This window comes from Rhineura floridana, chromosome 21 (genome assembly GCF_030035675.1).
Source record: "Rhineura floridana isolate rRhiFlo1 chromosome 21, rRhiFlo1.hap2, whole genome shotgun sequence".
NCBI lineage: Eukaryota > Metazoa > Chordata > Lepidosauria > Squamata > Rhineuridae > Rhineura > Rhineura floridana.
This window is the reverse complement of record NC_084500.1, coordinates 18,982,384-19,003,523: the sequence shown is the minus strand read 5'-3', so window position 1 is coordinate 19,003,523 and position 21,140 is coordinate 18,982,384. Positions and strand designations below refer to the sequence as shown.

At 47.9% G+C, this 21,140-nt stretch overlaps 2 protein-coding genes and 1 long non-coding RNA gene across 11 annotated transcripts in view; 1 reads left to right on the top strand and 2 right to left on the bottom strand.

The window, feature by feature from the left end:
• Positions 1–242, bottom strand: part of MYO18A (myosin XVIIIA) — a 150,295-nt gene extending 150,053 nt beyond the window's left edge. For 3 of the 8 annotated variants that reach the window (XM_061604636.1, XM_061604638.1, XM_061604641.1), the window contains exon 1: positions 62–235. The gene's annotated coding sequence lies outside the window, so the exon portion shown is untranslated. Of the gene's footprint in view, positions 1–61 lie in introns of all 8 variants that reach the window. The other 5 variants (XM_061604630.1, XM_061604632.1, XM_061604634.1 and 2 more) reach the window with 3 other exon arrangements.
• On the top strand, positions 72–18,213 carry LOC133374132 (uncharacterized). 2 transcript variants are annotated; one of them, XR_009759822.1, is made up of 6 exons: positions 72–369; positions 2,627–2,700; positions 6,808–6,963; positions 9,059–9,218; positions 14,187–14,325; positions 17,527–18,213. It is a non-coding gene; the product is annotated as an uncharacterized LOC133374132 (long non-coding RNA). The 2 variants fall into 2 exon arrangements; XR_009759821.1 differs by having other exon boundaries at positions 72–426.
• Positions 11,768–21,140, bottom strand: part of NUFIP2 (nuclear FMR1 interacting protein 2) — a 22,943-nt gene continuing 13,570 nt past the window's right edge. Inside the window, exons 3-4 of the mRNA XM_061604643.1 lie at positions 18,951–18,983; positions 11,768–17,726 (exon numbers count right to left, since the gene is read on the bottom strand). Coding sequence (XP_061460627.1) covers positions 17,674–17,726; positions 18,951–18,983 — 86 coding nt within the window. The 3' untranslated portion in view covers positions 11,768–17,673. The remainder of the gene's footprint in view (positions 17,727–18,950; positions 18,984–21,140) is intronic.

The window sequence follows — 21,140 nt, the reverse complement described above, 5'->3', positions numbered from 1 at the left end:
CTCGGCCCGCACAGCCATGGCGGCCTCCCCGCTTTTACTCAGTCCTTCTCCCCTCACTCACCGGGGAGCGCGGCTGGATGCGGAGGCCCGGCGCGGCCTCGCTGCTGGATGCGGCCCCGGCTGCTGTGATGGTAAGCACGGCGCCGCCTCCTCCCTCCGGCCGCCGCTGCTGCAGCTCCGGGGCCGGCATCGAGGGAGGCGACGGGGCGGGGAAAACGGGGCGGGCGCCGAGGCGGCGGGAGGGCCCAGGCCGGCCTGCGGAGGAAGAGCCGCCCTCGCCGTCCCTCCTCGCCGGGCCGCCCCGCCGCTCTCCCCGAGGGGAGGAAGAGCCAGGCAAAGCGGGGGGCGCCGCTGCCAGCCCCACATTGGGTAAACGGCGGGCTGCAGGGGATTGTGGCCGCCCTTTCCCGACAGTGCCGCCTAATGGTTAGAGCGCCGGCCGGGGAGGCCAGGGTCTAAATCCGCGCGGGGGGGGGGGGAGTCATTGTTTCTTTCAGCCTAATCCTACCTCACAGGGTTATTGTGGGGATGAAATGGGGAGGGAACACGCGCAGGCCACCTTGGACCCCTCGGAGGACAAGCTCGGAAATGTATTTATTAATTCGTCGTCATCATCACCGCTGTTTATTTGTATGCCGCCTTCCCGTGGCAAACTACGCTCAAGGCGGCTCGCAACCTGAAAAAGAAGTTATACAATTCACTGTTAGAAAATAAATTCAAATAGTCAATAAGTTAACAAAAGCATCCATTATATTTCTGTCCCACCGTTTTCCTCCTTGGAGGACAATTTATTTATTATGTTTATATCTCACCGTTTCCTCCAAGGAGCTTAAGGTGGCCTACAAACAGGGCTCTCCCCTTCCTTCCCTAGTTTATCCTCACAACGACCCTGTGAGGGAGGTTAGGAGACCCAAGGTCACCGCAGTGAACTCCATGGGGCTGAGCGGGTTTAGTCCAACGCCCTCATCGTTACACTGTGCTGGCTGTTGTACTTGTGGGGTTCGGGGATTCAATGCTAGTCAACCCATTGAAGTTAATGGTCATGCCTAGCTCAGGTCCAGTCACTTAAGCGGGGGGGTGGTGGTGGTGGTCTACTCTTGAGTAGGTCTTGGATTGTCGTTGATTTTATATATTTTGACTACCTTTCTATCCAGCCCTCCTCCCAAAAGAGCATCGCTTTCGCCCTGGAGCTGCAAATGCTCCCGCGATAAAACAGTTAAAACACCTGAAAACAAGTTACCTCAGGCCCATCAATTTCAATGGGTTGTAGCCCACTCAGTCCTTCTCAAGAGGACAGACACACACCCCCATTGAAAATGATGGAGCTAAGTCCTGGCCGTTGATTTCAATGGCTTGCAGCCAACTGACCCCCACTCAGAGTAGGCTCCCATTGAAGATGATGGGGTGTATCAAATGTTAGTCATAGGGCAGACCCATTGAAATGAATAGGTGTGACTAACTTATCTCCATTAATTCCCGTGGACCTACTCCAACTTAGAACTTAGGTTCATTCCCACTAGTTGCTGAGAAGAATGATAATAGCAATAATGGAAGTAAGCCCCGTTGGCCACAGACTGACTTTCTCCTCAGAACAAAATAATAATGATGATGATGATGATGATGATAAAAAATGTTCTCTGGGGGGAAGTCAGTCAGAGTGTCCAAGGGACTTACTTCTGAGTAGATAACAATGGTTAGCGATAATGTAAATGACACTGAGTGAGAAGAGAAGAGAACCACACCAGTATTGTTCTCTGAGGGAAAGATGGACAACTTGTCTTAAAGGGGCTTACTTCTCAGTCGGTAAAATTATTATCTCAGAAGCGGGCGCCATTTGACACTGACTTTCCCCTCAGAACAATAAGGTTCACTGAGGGGAAGGCAGTCGGGGTCCAAAGGGGGTTACTTCCAAGTAGGGAACCCTAATAACAATTTGGAAGTAAGGCCCATTTGACAATGGTTGACTGACAAACGTACCCCTCCGAGAAGTTCACAATAATAAAATGTTCTCTGAGAAGTCAGTCGGGGTGTCCGAAGGGCCTACTTCCAAGTAGGGAACAGCAATGATGCAATTAATGATGATGTAAGTAAATCAGAAGTAAGCAAAAGCCCCTTTTGGCACTGACTGATTTTTCTCCTCAGAGAAGCTCTGAATAACAGTTAAAACACTACTAACAATAATAAAATCTTCTCTGAGGGGAAAGTCAGTCCCGGTGTCTAGTGGGGTTTACTTTTGAATAGCTATTGCTATCACTTACTCAGGAGTAAACCCCATTGGACACCCTGACAGACTGTCCCCTCGGATAAGATTTTATTACTGCTGATGGGGCTGCCCTGGGCTCCTTTGGAAGAAGGGCCAGCATTTAAATGTAATAAATAATTTTAAAGAATAATTATTACAAGTGTCTCTGAGGGGAAAGTTAGGCAATCAGTGTCATGGTGGGCTTGGTAAGTAAGTGGGCCTTACTTTCGAGTTATTAACATTATTTATTACATTATTATTGTTACTGTCATCTACTCAAAAGCAAGCCCCGTTTGGCACCTTGCCTGACTTTTCGCTCAGAGAACCTTTTGTTTATTATTATTATTATTATTATTAATTGTTGTTATAATTGTTTATTTTTAGCAGCTTCCCTGACAGGAAAAGGCAGTCAATCAGGTCCTCTGAAGAGGCTAACTTCCCAGTGAACATCATTAAAGGTAATAATACTGTATATAGAGAAGACACATGATTAAAGTAATCTTAATCCATCGATTGCATGAAGTTTAATGCATCGATTAAATCTGCATATATTTACAAGAAGGCGGAGGGAGTGTGCCTTCCCCCAGATTGTGAGTGCCTTGGGGCAGAGACTTGTCCTCTCTTTGAACATGGATCACACAATAACTTTAACAGCAGTTACCATCTCAGCAGAAGTATTCCCTCCTGGGCGAGGGTGGAGGAGGAATCCCTTTTCTAACAAGGTGCCTGCTACCCTTGGATTTCTCAGTACTATAATTAAAAACTAATTAACATTTTTAAAAAGACTGTTGCTGAATTAATTAGGGGCATCTCTTTAATCAACTAAGACTGCAATCCTAGGCACACTTTATTGGGAATATGCCTTATTGTGCATGCACAAATACTGGATTCACATGCACATTTGTTGAGATTTATCTATTAAAACTCAATCAACTCTTAAATCAAAAGGTCAACCTTAGTCTATTATTATTATTCTCCTCCTCGGAGGGGAGGTTTCCCCCATTTTTATATAATATTTAGGGATGGGGGGAAATTCAGTTCAGTTTGCATTTAAGTGTGAATTTGCCACAGTCACACTTTCCAAAACAATATGACGACAGCAACACAGCGACATTTGCACTTCTCCAAATTTTGTGATGCAGTTTTCCCACCATGCAACGGGTACAAGAATGTATATGTTCGGGTAAAGCGTGCATATTGGGGATTGCTTGCAAAATTGTGTATGTTGTTAAAAACCTCATACAAAAATGTGTTTATTAGGAGAAATTAGCACTAAAATGCTAAGGAATTTTCATAAGGATTTTGCAAATCGCTGCCGAAATTGCTGGATAACTGCACTGGAAAAAGTAGAATTGGGGAGAACCAAAAACTGACAGTTTAGTCGATCCCTAATAATATTTTCAGTAGCTGTTCTATTAGTTCAGGGATTTTTGTTCACTTCGTATCACTCCTGCGAACAGTATCCGACCCAACAGAAATGATGGCAAAATAATCCCACAGAGAAACGATGGCAGGATCCTTGGGGGAATTCCAAGGTTTGCAGAAGCACAAACAACCTTTTAAGACAAAAGTGTTGGGGACCAAAACAGCCCTATGAAGACTGAACATCCTCAGTAGCCACAGGCTGCTGGTAAGAGTTTGGGGGGACGGGGGGGACAGAAACTGTGGGAGGGCAGAGAGAGCTTGGGGTGCCCTGCTTGGAGGGAATGGCTGGCTGGGACCCTGAACAGATGCACTCCTGCTCTGTAACGATGATCCACAGCAACATTTTGTTGCAGCCCCTTCCCCCCTCATGTCTGGTCTATTGCCATCTTTTCATCCATTTGTCATTATATTTTTATCAAAGTGCAAGATGTAATCACCAGACTACATTTGTGTTAAGGCTGCATACACACCATACCTTTAAAGCACATTCCAAGTCCATTCCCCCCCAAATGCTGGGGACTGTAGTTTACCCCTCACAGAGCTACAGTTCCCAGCACTCTTAACAAACGAGGGTTAAGAGGTCCTGAGCTGGTCCTGCATTTTCAAGTGGCAGTGAATGATTTTGTTCGTTTGCAGTCTGATTGTATCTTTATCAACGAGGCAGGGCAGCCAACCGTGAAGGGTTCTGTTGTACAGTAGGCCATTTTGGTACATATCTTTGGTAATAATTGGGTAGCAATCAGACAATCCTGCATTAATTAGGAATAAAACCTTTTGTTCTCTTTTAAAGCAGACATTCTCCTAACCACTTCACAGCAGTCTCCTTACTGTAAAAAGTCCATTTTTAAAACTTCTTTGTTTTTGGAATCAAGTTTCTTGTGAAAGAGCACCAAATCATCTTTAATTGCACAATCTGAATTTACTGGTGTGTGACTGAATCTCACCAGCAAAATAACTACAGGGTAGAAGCACCAGTGTGGGGTTTTTTTTGGGGGGGGGGTTATAAAGGCCTTGTTCACAGGTTTATTTAAGAAAATATATGAAACCACTTTGTATAAAATATCTTAAGTACTGAGCAAGAGTTCTATATGTTTATTTAACTTTATGAAGAATCTCCCATTCTTTGAATCATGTCTATTAGATTAAGTATTATACTTTGCAATTTTGTCTTACAATTTTTGCATGATAAAAATCATGGCATATGGCCTTCAGAAGGTTTCCCACAAGAGAAGGTGGCCCACGCACTTGGAAAAGATTCCCCATCCATGGCTTTAAGGGTCAAAACCAACATTAGGAACAGGGCCCAGAAAGCGACTGGGAACCAGTAACACCAATAAAAACTGGTTTTAATATTGTGTTTTTAAATTGCTATAATCCACCTTGCAGTGAAGGGTGGGTATGAATGGTATTATGGGCAGGTTGCTGTTCCTCAACACTTCCCTTTCTTTTTGAAAGTTACTGTTTTATTGCATGTTCATAAACAGAACCCCCCCTCCCTCCACACAAACAAAAATAATGATAAGTACACAATACTCTTTGCAGCTTCCGCTCCATATAGCAGAGAATATTAAGCCTTTTTCTATATTGGAGGCAGAGTTCAATTAAAATAATGGGGAGACTTCTTTTTAAGGAAGAAATGAAATTGTTATTTGAATAATTGTAGTGCCCTCTAGCGGACAATGCTTCAAAAGGCACATCCAGCTTTACTTTAGAACACAGTGTAGTGGTGTTGGACTACGACTTGGGAGACCAGGGTTCTAATCCCCACAGAGCCAGGAAGCTCACTGCGTGACCTTGGGCCAGTTGCTGCCTCTCAGGGGAAGGCAATGGTAAACCCCCTCTGAATAATAACAATCCTGTTCCAAAGACACTGTCTGCCTGTACACTTCCAAGCCCAATTCAAAGTGCTGGTTCTGACCTATAAACCTCTTTATGACTTGGGACCCCAATATCTTCTGGGACGCCTCTCCCGATATGAACCTACCCAGGCCCTTTAGATCTTCTTCTGAGGCCCTTCGCCAGGTCCCTCCTCACAGGGAGGCTTGAAGGGCAGTAACAAGGGAGTGTGGTGTAGTGGCTAACATGTTGGACTACAACCTGGGAGACCAGGGTTCGAATCCTCACACAGCCATGAAGCTCCTTTTGCAATACGTATGAAAAGTGAACAAACTCATGCGATTATGCGGTTCCCAAATTACTTGCTTAGGCTGAAATTCTTACTTGTGAGTAACCGTAATGAAGTCAATAGTCTGTAATGAAGTCTGTAAACCGCCCAGAGAGCTTCGGCTATGGGGCGGCATATAAATGTAATAAATAATAAATAAATAAAAAAAATAGGACTTACCTCTGAGAAGACATAGTTAGGATTGCACTGCTAGTCTTTTGAGCCTCCAGTGGGCTGAACATTCAGGTTATGTATTCCAAAGTCCAACTTTTTCCAGCAAAACCTGAGCTTATGAAAAAAGAGTCTTTCAGATTCTTGCTATTTCATCTGACAGAGTGGAATCTAGTCCACAAAAGCTTCTGCGATGTCAGTGGTTCCCATAATTTTCTCCCAGTGCACCACTCCCGCTAGTGACGCCGCTGTTAGCAAGACATGCTTTTGCGGAAGAAAGCAAGCTGTGCTTTACTTCCAGGTCTTCCTTTGGTACTGCACCCCTTAGGCTGTTCAATGTTACTGCTTTTCAAATCATTTGGTAATTGGTATCCAGTTTTCTCTGTGATGAGGTTTTTAAAAAAGATGCTGCTGGGACTCGCTCATGTTTTCAAAGTGAAAAACCTGCTCTTTGCCCAAGCTGAGCAGGGGCTGCTTGCGGCCAGCAGGCAGGCACTCTGCGCACGTGCCACAGCACACATAGAGACAGACACACCTCACTGAGGGCTTTCCACTAATGGGGAGCCACGACTAAAAAAGCCCTGCTGTGGGTCAGTGCCAACCTGCAGCATCACCACCACCAAGGCTGATCATAGGGTCAGATATGGTTGCAAGATCCGAGGGACAGGGAAGGCAGACTGAGGTTGGAGAGGCAGAGCCCCATTCGGCCTTACAGACCAGCCTCCCGATGCGATGGGTTTGCCGCATTCCCCAAATAGGTCTTGGCCCTAGCTGGGCAACTACATTTTTGTTCCCTGTCTTACAGGTGGGTTTGCTACCAATTCCCTGGCTACCGTGGCTACCAGGACATCTCAGAGTCCGACCACCACGGCGGGGACTACCAGCACTGGCAAGAGTGGGACTTGCATGCCCAGACCTTCCAAGTCCAGTTGATCAGGCGCATCCAGTAGTAGGCCTCGAGGTACGTTCCCTCTCCCAGCGTGGAGCATCCAGCATCCACACACACTCCCAAACTCCTCTGCTCAGCACACACAGGCGCTGAGCCCGCGTGGGTCCTCCTGAGCTGGGGGATATCCTTCCTCATGCTGTCTTTCTTGCTGCCAAAGATACAAATGAACGGCTGGGAGAAAATACACAAGTGAAACAGAAAGCACTTAGTACATGTATTGGTGCCAGCACCTTCGCAACAAGGAGCCACAGGTAGAGAAAGCGATGGCAGCTTAGTGTTCCTTGAGTGTTTAAAAATAAAAGCCAGGCTTCTGCTCAAAACAGAAATAATGTAGGGTTTACTTTTTTACGTACTTTATTCAGCTTCTGCCAAGGAGCAGCTATCGGGGGGTACGAGGGTTAAGGGCATCAGGAAATCCTACTTTGGAAACCCTAAAGGGATGCACACCCCTCTCCAGCTTGGGACAGAAACAGGCTTCACCCACTGCACGAGCACATCTCATTGCAGCTATCGGGGGGTACGAGGGTGGAAATGTAATAAATAGAAACTTATGCAGCTTTTTTAAAATCCTGGAAGGTGGGAGTTTTGTGAAGCTGAATTCTGCCCCCTGAATTCTGTGACGTTCTACACAGACGTGCCTTTCATGTCAGAGCAGAGATGGCAAAGACTGCAAGCTTGTCAGCTGCAGGGGACTCCCCTAAGTTACCCTCAGGTGGGGCTCAGACATTCACAGGAGCCACCTGAACCAGGCATGAAGAACCTACGGGCCTTGAGAGGTGGCTGGACTGCAGCTCGCGTCAGCCTTGACCGTCTGCCATTAACGACTGCAGAGGGAAGATGGAAGTAAGAAGTCCAGTACCATCTGGAGGGCCACAGAGCCCATGACCCTGACCAATGCTATACGTATCTAGGGTGGGAGGTGGCAAGAGGCAACGTTAGAGCAAGCCGGAAGGCAAAACATGCAGCCCCTAACAGTGGCCGGCTGGTGGCTCCATGGTAGTTGGTCCAGGTTTTAGTCCAAACTGTCAAGAAACTCAAGGTGTACCTTGGACAGCTCCTTGAAAGCTCCTGGATGGGATTCCAGTGCCCCCTGACATGGAACCACCAGGCATATCTGCCCCCTAATTTGCCCTTGCTTCAGACCAGAGCAGCCCTCCCCCACCAATGTCTGTAAAGCTCACCACAGCATCAGCCGGCCATTCTCCTACAAAAAGAACCTCGGCCTCCTTGCCTCCAAAATTATCACCCGATCAGCAATAATTATGCCTGGTGAAATCAAAAATAACACAGACCCAGATGGAAACTTAATTTTTTTTATTCAACATTTTTACATCATGTAGCATCTCTTAATTTATTTTGTTCTACACACATCTCTCTCCATTTTAGTTTTCTTCATTAAAATATAAAATAGATTTCATTTTTTTTAGTGGGTGGGAAAGTTTTAAGAACTATTGTGGAATTGAATTCGAAACGAGCGGGAGGGAAAGGTGAGATTTTGCTTCAATAGTAAACAAAACTGACCTAGCCTGGACAGCTCTATGGAGGTTGCTTTGATGGGCAGAGGGAACTCGAAGGCTCTTAAAAGTCTCTCACCCCCAGCCGCCCCCACCACCTGTAATCCCTCCCCAAAAAACCCAATTTCTCCAGTCTGAAAAGCATTATCCTTTTGCACAGCACATTTCTACCCACTGTGAAACATTTTTTTTTGGGGGGGGAGCAGCAAAACCCACTGAATTTCTAGCAGGCTAGACAGGGAGAGCCCACTTGCCCTGTACTCTAAAATGTGCAACACAAATCTGTTTGCTATGGAACAAGATTACTCTGGGAGAGTGGATTTTTCCTCGGGGGGAACTCACGTTCATACCCTAGACCAGACCATCTTGCTTTTTGCCCCAGTTGTTTCCAAAAAAAAAAAGATTCAGTTTTTATACAGAGTGTTTCAGATTAAGTGAATATGTGTTCTGGGGCAGAAGCAAAATATCTCCCCCCCCCATTTATGAACCCACTTGCGCACACACACACGCACACAAGTTCACTGTACTGTGAAAAGATCAAGATCCGTCACCAAGTGTTAATGCTGCAATATCTCAATTTATTTTGTTTACAGTGGTGGTAGGAGAAATCACGGGAAAAAATAACGGAAGCAGCAAGCGGAGGATCAGGCCCTTGGATTTAAGGAAACCAGCTAAGGGTTGGATGCAAGTCTGCAAAGGCCCATTTCAGTTGCAGCACTGAGAAAAAAGATATAACAGGAAGGAGACAGGTAGGTTCACCCTCTCCCAAATGACTCCCAGGTCAAGATCCCCCTAGACTTCCAAAACCTCACGAAGGACAATGAGATAAATTTTCTTTGTACTGGGGAGGGGAGAGAGAAAGAACTCCCAGGAGGGATTCTAACACACAGTTCTAGGCTATGGTCAAAGAGAGCAAAAGATGTTGGAGATCCCTTACCCATCCACACACAGGCCTCCAAGCATTACAAGACTTGGGGAGAGGCACTGGAGACCAATTGCGGAGATGCACAGAGCCTTTACAAAGAGAAGTCTCAAGGAACTTGTCAGTCCTTTGACACCTACAGTCTCCTTCAGTGCTTTGCACACACTAGGCTCTGGACAAGAGGACAAGAGATCCTTGCAAAATATTTAGTGCCCAACTGGGATTTGGTGTCTAAATGCCTGCCAAGACTTCCAGAAACACCACACACACATAAGAGATTAAGATATTGAACTACGCATGCCTGCAAATTCCTAAAAAATGGTTTGCATTTCACATTTGTAAAATCTTAAAAGACACCTGCTCCCCACAAAGGAGGGACTTTAAGGCAGCTCACACGAAAATGCCCCAACTTTTTTGGGAGGTGCCCCTGCAGAGAAAAGGTGCCATATGATGGCCATGAAATAAGTTAGACTGACCCACACGGTATTGGGGTGGACCATCAGCAATTTGGTTCATCAGGACACAAGAGAAGACCGCATCTTTTTAACTTAACACGCAACACAAGAACACCCCTATTCTCAGAAGCACCTTGACACTGCAATCCCAAAGACAGGCTTTACTATAGAGCAAGTCCCAGCAAACTAGTGGGCCTTTGCTTCAAGTCAGTGTGCAGGGGATCAGGCTAGGAAGGCAATGAATGAATCAAGCTGAACATTTTCTGGAAATGTAGTTTTATTTTGTCAGCTTTAAGAACTAAACCTCTTTGCCATTCATCAAATGGAGCGTCTGTGAAAACCAAGTGTGCAAAAAGGCTTTCAAAAATGCAATGCACATAAATTTGTTCCACACACACACACACACACATTCCTATGAACCCATACACTGAGGAGGGGGGCAGGAACAGAGAAAATCGAAATTATGCAGTTGGGGGTTCATGCTTAATTGCACAGATCATGATGTCAAGGATGTAACACACTAGGACCTCTCTAGGTTTTTATTCCAAATACAAGGTGTTATTTCCTTACAAAACAAAAAAAGTAGAAAAGCAGCCTGCATAAAAAGACAGGCTCAGAAGCTATACTGGATGTTTAACAGATGCAACACCCTAAGGCAAGTAAATTGTGTCACTCTGGGGCCCTAAATGAAACACAGAACCATAGAATTGTAGAGGTGGAAAAGGCCTATTAAGGCAATGAGTCCAACCCTCTGCTCAATGCAGGAATGCACATATCTCCTGGATTCCAAAACTGTCTTAAAATATGTGTTTTTCAAAATAATAAACAGAATGACATGCTTCTTGCCTACACACGGGGCGGGGGGGAAGGGGCAGTGAGTCCAGTTAGGAAAACCGCCTTGGATGTAAATCCTTGAGCAAATTGTAGTGGCAGGAAAAAGAAGACTTTGCTAACTAGGCAAAGGGACAGAGGTCACCCCTCAGGAGGCTGGAGGAGGGCCAATTAGCTCAATTAACGGAGCATCTGAAGGTCCCAGGTTCAGCCCGACAGCATCTCCACACAGGTCTGGGAATATCCCCTGCCTGAAACCCTGCAGAGGCGCTGCTGCCAGGCAGTGCATGTGATAACAAGCTAGATGGATCAAAGGTCTGACTCAGTAGAAGGCAGCTTCCTATGTTCTTAGGTTCAAGGGCCACTGGTTGAACTGGACACACCGTGGGATGCCAAGTACAAAATTAATATATATATACACGCGCGCACACATCCACTTAACAAAAATTGCAGTTCGTACGCGCAGGCCAAGCAAAACATCCCTCAGTGAAGACACACATACATGCACCAGTTTTGCGTACTGGAGCTGGCACTCACAGACTTGAAGGGTGGGGGGAATGATGTCACATCCAACAGTTCTCCCTGTTTTATTTTCTTTAAAGAACAACAGCAAAGTGTGTGACTATGAGGGTACTGTGGCAGTCTTCCTCACAGTCCTGCTGGCTCTCAAAAGGATTTGGGGATTCCAAGGCTGCCAGCCTGGCCTTCAAAGTCATCCCAGAAGCAATTTGGAAAGGCCGAACAAAAAGCAGCTCGAGGCGCCTCACAGCCTAAGAGGCTAAAACAAACTTTTGGGCTTCACGGTGCCTTCTGACAGAGCAGGGCAGAAGCAGCGCAAATGAATTTAGTGACAGCCGGATGTTGTCAGACAGCAGCTCCCAGCAGCCTCTGCAACCTGCATGGCCAATGGTAAGGGGCTGATGGGAACTAGGAGTCCAGCGGCATCTGGGAGGGCCACAGGGTCCCCACCTAAATGCCCAACAAACATTCCCTGGCCGAAGTAAAGAACTGCTAGAAAAAGGGTTTAAATAATTAATTTTGGAAACTACACACTTCTCTCCCCCCCCCAACCCCCAATGAAAGAAGAAAACAAATTATCTGAAACCAGGCAATTTTAATGCTGGCAAATTTTGCAGAATCCCAGATGTTCTCAACTCCACACCCCAAAATACTTTCTAAAGCAAGTTGGCAAAAAAAAAAAAAAGTAACAGCATTAGGATGTTGTTGCAGCTGCATTCCAGGCTAGACTGGTTCCTTGCCCTTGCCTGTAAGGGGTTTTCCCCATGCCCCCCTAAAAGTCAGGAAATACTTTGCACATTCCAAACAAGGTTTCAGTCATAAATGGGCAGACTCAGGTGTGCAAAGGTGGCTTCATATGACATTGCTCAATGACATCTCAAGACTCAAAAACTGGCTTCAACTGCCAGGGCCAAGCAAACTCTGGGAAATATCGTTCCATTCATTGGGGAAGGGGCCATAGCTCAGGGGCAGAGGCCTTGCTTTGCATGAAGAAGGTCCCATGCAATCCCTGATGGCTGGGAGAAACTTCCTGTCTGAAACCCTGGAGAGCCACTGCCAGCCAGTGTAGCCAATACTAAGCTAGATGGAATAATGGACTGACTCAATATAAGGCAACTTCCTGTGTTCCTAGGTTCCGCTAGGGAACTTCCAAGTTCTTTTGATACCTTTGCAATGAGCTCCTCTTCCAAGTGTCCTGGGCAAAAGCAGTGGCCGCTAATTCCATTTTGAAAGCTGTTTTTTTCCCCAAAAAGAAAAAGTTCATTATCTTTGGTAGGCCCTTGGGATTTAAACAAACATCAACACACACACAGCCTTCTTGCAGTTATTGGCATAGCAGCAGAAGGGGGAAATTTGGCGCTACAGGTTCAACACATCACAGTCTAGTGAGAAGTGTCTTCAAACTTAAGAGAATCCCTTAAAACAAACCAAATGTAAAAGTGAAAATAAAACTGACTTTTTTTTTAAAAGGCCATAAAAATGAACTACACAAAAGGGTGTGCCCCAAAGCTTTGCCCCAACCTGGCGCCCTGCAGATGTTTTGGACTACAACTCCCAGCAGCCACCACAGGTCTGCTGGCTGGGGCGGATGGGGAGTTGTACTCCAAAGCATTGAGGAGGTGCCAGGCTGGGAAAAGGGGGCTGGAGACCTTTCCAAACCAAACCCTGGCATTTGCAACACCTATAGCTTGATTTATCTTCTGAGAGTGAAGCAGGCTTGAGAGTAACCTCACCTTCAGAATATCCTAGCACTGTCGATGGCTGGGCACAGGCAAGGCTAGCCAGTCCACCAGGACTTAAGTGCCACACCAGAAATGTTAAGGATAAATGGGACAACTTCTCTCCAACCCCCCCTGCCCTAAAAAAAAATTCTGGATTTCAAAAACTCAGTAAGACTCCAGAAAAGGAGCCAAGTTAGGAGAATGATCTAGCCAAAGACAAAATGCAACCAATATAGTTTCCGCACCCCCCAATAAGCAATCAAGACCTTTGCTCTTCACAAATAAAGAGATCTGCGTTATCACAACAAGCCAAGGATATCCCATACTTTTTTGGGAAGGGGGAGGGGAGCCACTACTCCAGAAGCGGATTCTCTGCACCGATTAGCGCTGGGTGGGATTCTGCTTTGGGCTGGCCAGAAAAGCTTTTAACATCAATGGTGGGGAGACGGGGCTGGTGGCCCTCATCCAGATGCGGGCAGATAGCTCCCGTCCTCCCCAATTGCTGGGGGCCAGCAACATCTGGAGGAAGGCCCAAAGGCCTTTGTTCCTGGCTTAACAAAATCAGAGCTTGTATACATAAGCTGGCAAAGAGGCATGCTCTCCTTTCAGGGCTAGTCCCAGACTCACCCACACTACCTGGTCACCTCAGCTGGCGACAGTGACCAAACAGGCCAGGAGGATCTACCTTTATGGCAGGGCTGGCCTTCCAGGTGATGCTGAACTCCCAAATCCTATCATCATCTCTGGCCATTGGTCAGGCTGGCTGTCAATGTGAGTTGGAGCTCAACACCACCCGGAGGGCCAGCAGTTCTCCAGCCCTGGTTTATGGCGTGGCCCATCCAGCCCCATCCTGAATATCACCCATCAGTCATCACCTGCAGCATTTAGGCTGATCCCTGGCAAGTGCCCAGCTTTGCAGACTCCTGGCACCCTGTGTGTTTCTTCATATGCCAACATTGGAACAGACCACATTTCTGGGCTCAGCCAAGCATGTGTGCCTGGGTGAGGATACTCGTCAACAAAGGGGAAGATGCAGCACTTGGGGGGAGGGAGGGGGCAGGCATTCTGGCAGCTTTGATGTCTTTCATTTATAGGAAGATGACTGAAATGAATTTTTTTTAAAAAAACCTGGCCGCAGGCAAGTCAGATCAATCCAGCTACAAATGACGGCTAGAGAATCCCAGCTGGAAGGCAGAAAGGTATTGCGTCAGTTGTCAGGAGATGCACTTAACTTTTTTTTAATTTCTGTTGTTTTGAAAAATTCTACAGGTAGCCATGGAATGGCATCTTAAACAATAGCTTTGCACATTTTTTAAATCATCTATAGCGGAGCTTTCTACCATGAAACACAGCGCCGGAAACCACAGTCAAGAAATTGGTTCATCAGCTAAACTAGACTTCTGTTGTCCAAGGTAAATATCCTAGAGCTACTGTCCGATGCCTGAATGAGGGAGACCACATACGGTTGTCCTATTTCTCTCACACACAGAGACACCTTCTCCCTAAATACTGACACCAGCAGGCAAGGGATTTAGAGAAAGGGGAGGACACACATCTCAAGCATGTCACAGAAAGCCACCTTGCTAGCCGGGGAGTATTACATAAATTCTCGGTAAGCATCGAGGACCACAATCCCGTCCTGGGATGCTGCATTGGAAACAGGCTGGGGATTGTGGGCCATCTCTAACATAAGCCGTGTTCAGAGAAGCCCCCCCCCTTAAATTAATGGGCATGGCTAACGGAGCTCCACTGATTTCAAAGGGTCTACTCTGAGCAAGACTCACACCAGTGTGACTAAATGGGCGCCCTATTCCCAATCCCTTCGGCTGGGAGGCCTGCCGTTTCCATAATCATCCTAGAAAGGAACCCGAGAGCCACACATTCATGTCTGTTATCTGGCCAACGCTACCACAGGTGCGAGAAACTTCTGACCCTCCAGCTGTGGCTGAACTGTAACTCCCATCAGCCCCAGCAAAATGGGCGGGGATGACAGGAGGGTCAGAGGTTCCCCACGCCTCCTCTAACATGACCTACCCAAGCCTGGTGCCGGACTACTAACTCCTCCCATTAGCCCCAGGGGAGCTGTAGTCCAAAATACTGGGGGGGGGGGGCACCAGGTTGGAGGAAAGACTGGCCCATACAAAAGCATTCTTCTCATGTGCTACCCGAGGGGGGGGGGGAGACCTTGGGCTCTCCAGGTGTTGCTGAACTACAGCTCCCATAGTCCTCCCCGGCCATCAGCCACGCTTGCTGAGGCTGATGGGAGTTGTAGTTCAGCAACACCTGGAGGGCACATCACATCTGGGCCACACCCTTCACAGCTCAATTCCCCCCCCCCGACACACAAACATGCCCCTCTTACATTTTTAAACACAAAAATAAATCTGAGGAGGGGAAGGGCGAGAAAGAGAAAAATCTCAATATTAATAAGACCTCAACAAAAATTTCTCCCCACATGGGGAAGGTTTAACAAATCTGAAAAACGAAAGAGGTTTGGGGAAAGAGTGTTGCATCCGTGAACAAGAGACAGACCGCACACATTACAAGGCTCTGGGGCCCAGATGGACATCTGGAGGGGGGACAGTGCCATAAGAGGCCGAGAGCGCAACAGAGGAAAAGCCAAACAGCCACACGCCAGCCAAGCTTTGCCGTAAACCAGTCAACTTCATTAGGGTTTGGAGTTGTTTTAAAGGGAGGGTTAAGCGCGTAACAGAGAAGGTGACTGATAAATCACACTAGAAAGGGCAGGAAGAATCAGCAACGCTGGGAGGGGAAAAAACTAGCAGTCTTTAGAAAGTGGAGTCTATTTATTGTTTTTGGCCATGAGCAACTTTTAATAGAAGCATCAAAGGTGGGGGGGGGGTTAAAGGCATGTTTAAAAGGACACACACAAAAAAAGGTGTAAAAGAGTAGCAGAATAGCTCTGTGTGGGGTGGGGCTATTGGGGCATGCCTCTCCTCAATAGCCTAGAATGCCCTCCAAAAACCAAATAGGGTTACACTGAACCAAGATGTCACCACCGCAAAATCGTACAGATGCCTGCCCTGTCTGCTCTGGGGAATTCTTCGAGAGTGGAAAGCTAAACTTGGTGCAATTCCCCAATGCCTTCCACTGTCCCACCCACTCGCTCACAGGACACCCAGGAATGTCTTGGAACCCTTTTGGATAAAAAACCTCTCTCTCCAACACATCCCCACCCCTCCAAAATGGCCACACAGCCTCGCTAAACTCCACAACCTGTCCCTGCTAGACCTCAAATTTGGACTTCTTCAAAAGGAGGGGGGAAAGGTTTAATTTATAAGGTTTTCAATTCTAACCACCACACACCTCTCAGTTCTGCTCTTGGGATTAATTTTTTTGGGGGGGGGGGAACAGAAGCCCAGAACACCAAAAGAAAAGAAAAAATATACAGACAGCTTAATAAATCACCTAGAATAGCCTCTCAAGTGTCAGAGCAGAAAAAGAGTCAAAAGGCAAAAAGAGGGAGAGCGAGAAGAGAAACAGGGAGAAGGCAGATGCACTGGGGGGGTGTTCCTTTTAAAAAATGAATTTCCAGGTAGAACGGAAGTTAACGTGTGTCTGCGCACACACAAGTTAAGTTAGCAAAAAACACAAATTCCTTACATTTTTCAGCTTTGCAACAGAGGATCAACAGAGAGTACAAAAAAAAAAAACAGCCCACCAGGTTTTTGGCAGAGAAAAAAATAATACAGAGTACCTAATAAGCTGAACAGATTTTTTTTGTTTTTTTGGCTTGCCCCTGGGGATACGGGGTGCGAAGTCATCAGAACAGGATTTCTAATTTTCCCGCCGCCAACCCCCCCGCAACCCTGAACACTTCCGTAAAAAAGAAACAAAATTATCCCAATGATCTATAGAGTTTTGGACAAGGTCTGTCAAGATGACACATTCTGCCCAAGAAACGGTGACCGTAACGCCTTGGCGGCTGCATGGGTACCACTACTGTGATGGTATCTCCCCCCCCCGCCCCATTGGAGGGCGAGTTCGGGGGAGGGGAGAGAAGCACACAGGCTTTAAGACAGATTTCCCCCAACTTCACACCTTCACTTTTGCAAAGGGGGCAGGGGAGGGAAGAAATAGCCCTCCAATGGCGCCCCCCCCAATAGTTTTCGGCAGGATTCCAGTAAAACCAACAGTGGAAGGGATGGGGAAAAGGGAGGAGGAGAAGGAACCAAAAAAGCAAGAGCGGCTGGATGGAAGGTGGGATAGGGAGGGCAACGGATGTCCATATGTCCCTCGGCGGTTTAGTGTGTTGTTGACAATTGCAGAAGTCCTGGCAGAAACAGCTGAAACACCCTCGCCCGTCGAGGTCCAGAACCGTGGGGGGCCGAGCTGAGTCTGTTACCGTTAGGAACTCGTGTCCAGTTTTGAACAGGGGTGGGGGGGGGACAAAGAAAGAGAGAAGCAGGAGGAGGGGAGAATTCAGAACCAAAGTTTAAATAATCCCATAACGTGCGTCTCTGCCAATTCCGTGTGAAGTCTCATCACGACCAGAGGCCCGTTTTAATTTTTAAAATAACTAATATATATATTTATATATATATAGATTTATATATATATATAGATTTGTATATATTATCCTGCAATTCTAGTTCGGATTCCTTTGCCGTGCCGGAAGAAGCGCCAGAATGGCCGTTGTTGCTGCCGCCACCGCCGCCCGCCCTCCGGGGAAGCCCGTGGCCTGGTACGGAGAGGCAACGACGACGGACAAGAGAGTCAACACCTCCCTCCTCCTCTTCTCATTGGTTGGGATGATCCATGGCTTCGTCGTAAGTGATTATCCTTTTGGGATCTGAAAAGAAAAACCCAACAACCCTCAATAACAACACTGGCCTTGAGACACATCCTCACACAGGTGTACCAACTTCATAAAGTGGGTTCAGGCAGGACCAAAGGGGTCTTCTGAACATAAACACACCCACCCCACTCCTCTATTAAGCGGACACCGCCGACCCTTTGGAGTTGATGTAATATTCTTAAATCAATTTATATAATCAACCTATAGACCCCTTAATACAGAAACGCCTAATCCGGTGGTTCCCAAACTTTCCCTCCCACCGCAGACCATTTGAAACCCGCTGATGCGCCTTGGCAGACCATTTCAACGATTCCCCCCCCCCGCTACCTTTTGTAAAACACTGTGCTAGATGCCATGTGGTTTGGGTTGTGTGTCTTTTTATTGTTTACTCCCTCCGTTGCGTTCCTTATAGTATTACAAGCAACATCCCGTAGAATTCAGATTGCAGTAAAATAAAATGCAAGAAAAGCACCAATGAAAACACAGTTAAAAATCATCAAGAACGTTTGACGCGGACGTCTGACGAGCCACCCGAACGAAGCTCACAGAAGCGTTTGGGAACTCCTGACAGGAGCGGTTTACAAAACGAAAAGCAATGGAAATAACAAGGCTGGAACACAAAATAAGATGGGGAATCCACTGGCCTTCTTTTTCCCCCACTGCACGACGTGCAGTACAGAAAGGGGCAGAGGGGATGCTTCCCAAGCTGCCACTGCCACAGCCCCCCATGCTTTTGTTACCTGCCAGGACGGACCACTGCAATACTCCCTCCACGGGGCTGCTCTTGAAGGCAACTCCAAAGCCAGAGCTAGTATACAATTCTGCCGAGGTGCCTCTTGTTATGAAGAGACTGCAGAGTAGCCACACTAGTCAACTGAAGCGCTGATTTGACCAGTCAAACATTCGTGGGGTGGGGACCCCATGACTGCTGGACGAAAACTCCCACCTTCCCATACCACTGGCTATGCTGGCAGCTGGAAGCCGGAGTCCAGCAGCATCTGGCGGGCCACACAGGCACCACCCCTGGTTAGACTGTGACCAGAGAGACCCAGGTTCAAATCCCGACTTCATGGCCGAGTGGGGATTCGAACCCAGGGCTCCCAGGTCACAGTCCAACACCCTAACCCATTTCACCACCTCTGGCTCTTCATTCACTGATCCCTTCTTTTGCTAGGGGGCAGAGAAAAAGCAGGACAGGCAGACTTCCGAGATCCTTACCTTGCTTTTGCAAATTACAAATAGTTTCCATTTCTGTGGAGAGAGAGAAAAAGACAGAGGGCAAGTAAATTTTAACAGCACACATTCGGCCAAACCCAAAGACACAGATCTGGACCTTCAGGAGGCATTAAAACTAAAGGAATCCAGTTTTCCCTGAACACCTGGCCCAAAATTCAAGGGATCCCTGTGAAGGCTGTCCCTCCCACCAGGCACCCGCTTTTCATATTTTATTTAGACACTTCACCCGCATTTCCAGTCACTCTGAAGGATGGGATGCTGCCCGCAGGCTTACCATCTCAAAAGTAACAAACACACAAGAACAAGGGGGGGGGGGGGGAGAGGCAGAAAAGAGGAGAAAGCAAACTCCAGTTCTGCAACCTGAATTCCGCAACTTTGCAGAACACCCTGCTCCTGCTAACATGACTTTGCACTCGCTTTTCTGGGAACTAATGTCCATCACCGGCAGCTGTGAGGAGAACCAGGGCAATCCGACACAGAACAATACAGGCAACCGCCACCCGAGCCTAGCCTCTCCCAATGTGGCACCCTCTGGCCACTGCTGGGAATCCCCAATCCCCACCAGCCCCAGCTGGCAAGGCCAATGATCAGTTGGGAGTCCAGGTTGGGAAAGGCTGCCTCGGCCCGTGCAGGTATCACAAGGAATTGCCACAACACCCTTTCAACAGTTATCTCTGCAACCCTGAGGACTAGAAACTGGGGGGGGGGGGAAGAGACGCTCAAGGTGCGGGTTTCTGAATGCTGAGCCCCACATCTGCTACTTCCTGGCACAGATCCAGTGGATAAGGCCAGGAAGGAACTACATGCACTCCCCCTTTCAACCAGGTAGGCATCTACTGCCCACATTCACTTCAGCACTTATGGGGGGGCGGGATATTACCGTAACCTGGGAGCTAGCGATGGCAAACCCTCCAGATGTGGTAGTGTCACAACAACTTCCATCGCATCAGCAGTTTTATTAAATTCATATCCTGCCCCTCCCCCTCCCCCAAAGCAGCCCAGGGCAACCAACACATTTTCGCGCTCTCCCCCCCCCCCGGATCTAGCTTAATAGGAGAGAACCACAGGGGAGCCCAGCTGAAGCTGACCAGGCCAGCTTCCCATCCTCCCAGTGGCCAATGGGAAGCCCCCAAGTGGGACCTGAGCGCAACAGCAACCCTCTCCCCAGCTGGGATTCCCAGGGACAGGCATTCCTGATGGCAGCACCAGGAGATCGGCCAATGACCCAGAAAACAAATCCTGAGGGGATCTAGGCGTGTGGCTTGCCCTTGCCAATTCCACCCTGCGATGGATGAGAAGGGGAGGCAGGGCAGGGCAGGCAAAAAACCCCACCCCGTTGATGCCTGCTCGACTCAGCGGCATCCCAAGGCTGCCACATGCAAAAAAAGTGCTGACTGACCCAGTTGGCTACTGAAGCGCAGCCAAGATGAGCCCAGCCAGACTCTTCACTTCTCAGGCTGCGCCTAGTAGCACTTGACACAAGAGTTCTTTTTTGGGGGGGGGGGGAGAAGAGAGTCATCAAGAAGCACCAGCAAAAAAAGCCAGGGGGCGGGAGTGAGAGGAGAAGGAATCCACTAGAAGGACCGTCCCAGAAATAAATCCTGAAACTTTGCTTTGGGGGCACAGCGGACCCAGGGGCTGCAAGAAGTCCTCGATTCCATGTTTGTGTCCCTGGTGGGAAACCTGCACAACGCACACACACACACACAACTAAACCCTGCACCTGCCCTCCCTGGGGGGCACGGACCGCGCTAAAGCCGTTTGCTTTGCACCTGCAGGTCACCCAAAGGCCTCCAAATGCAAGCAATGCCCCAACAGCATTGGGGAGGCCCAAGCCTCTTTAGGGAAGGGGGGTACAGAAGCCCCACTTTGCCTGCAGACAGTCCAAGGGTCAATCCTCTGTGCCACCCACATTTAAACGGCTCGATGAGTGGGGTGGGGGAGCTAGCCTCCTCTGCCTGGGTCTCTGGAGAGCTGCTGACAGTCAGAGCCAACAAGACCTGCCTAGATCGAGAAAGAGCCTGCCTTGCATTTAGCAACCGGCCTTGTAGCTCTGCGCCACAAGGAACTCCTTGCGGGCAAGTAAATGGGCAGACTGAAAGGGGGGGGGACTCCACTCCTCCTCTGCTAGACCATTTGGTTGAAAAGAGTGCCCCCTAAAAGAGGGGCAGC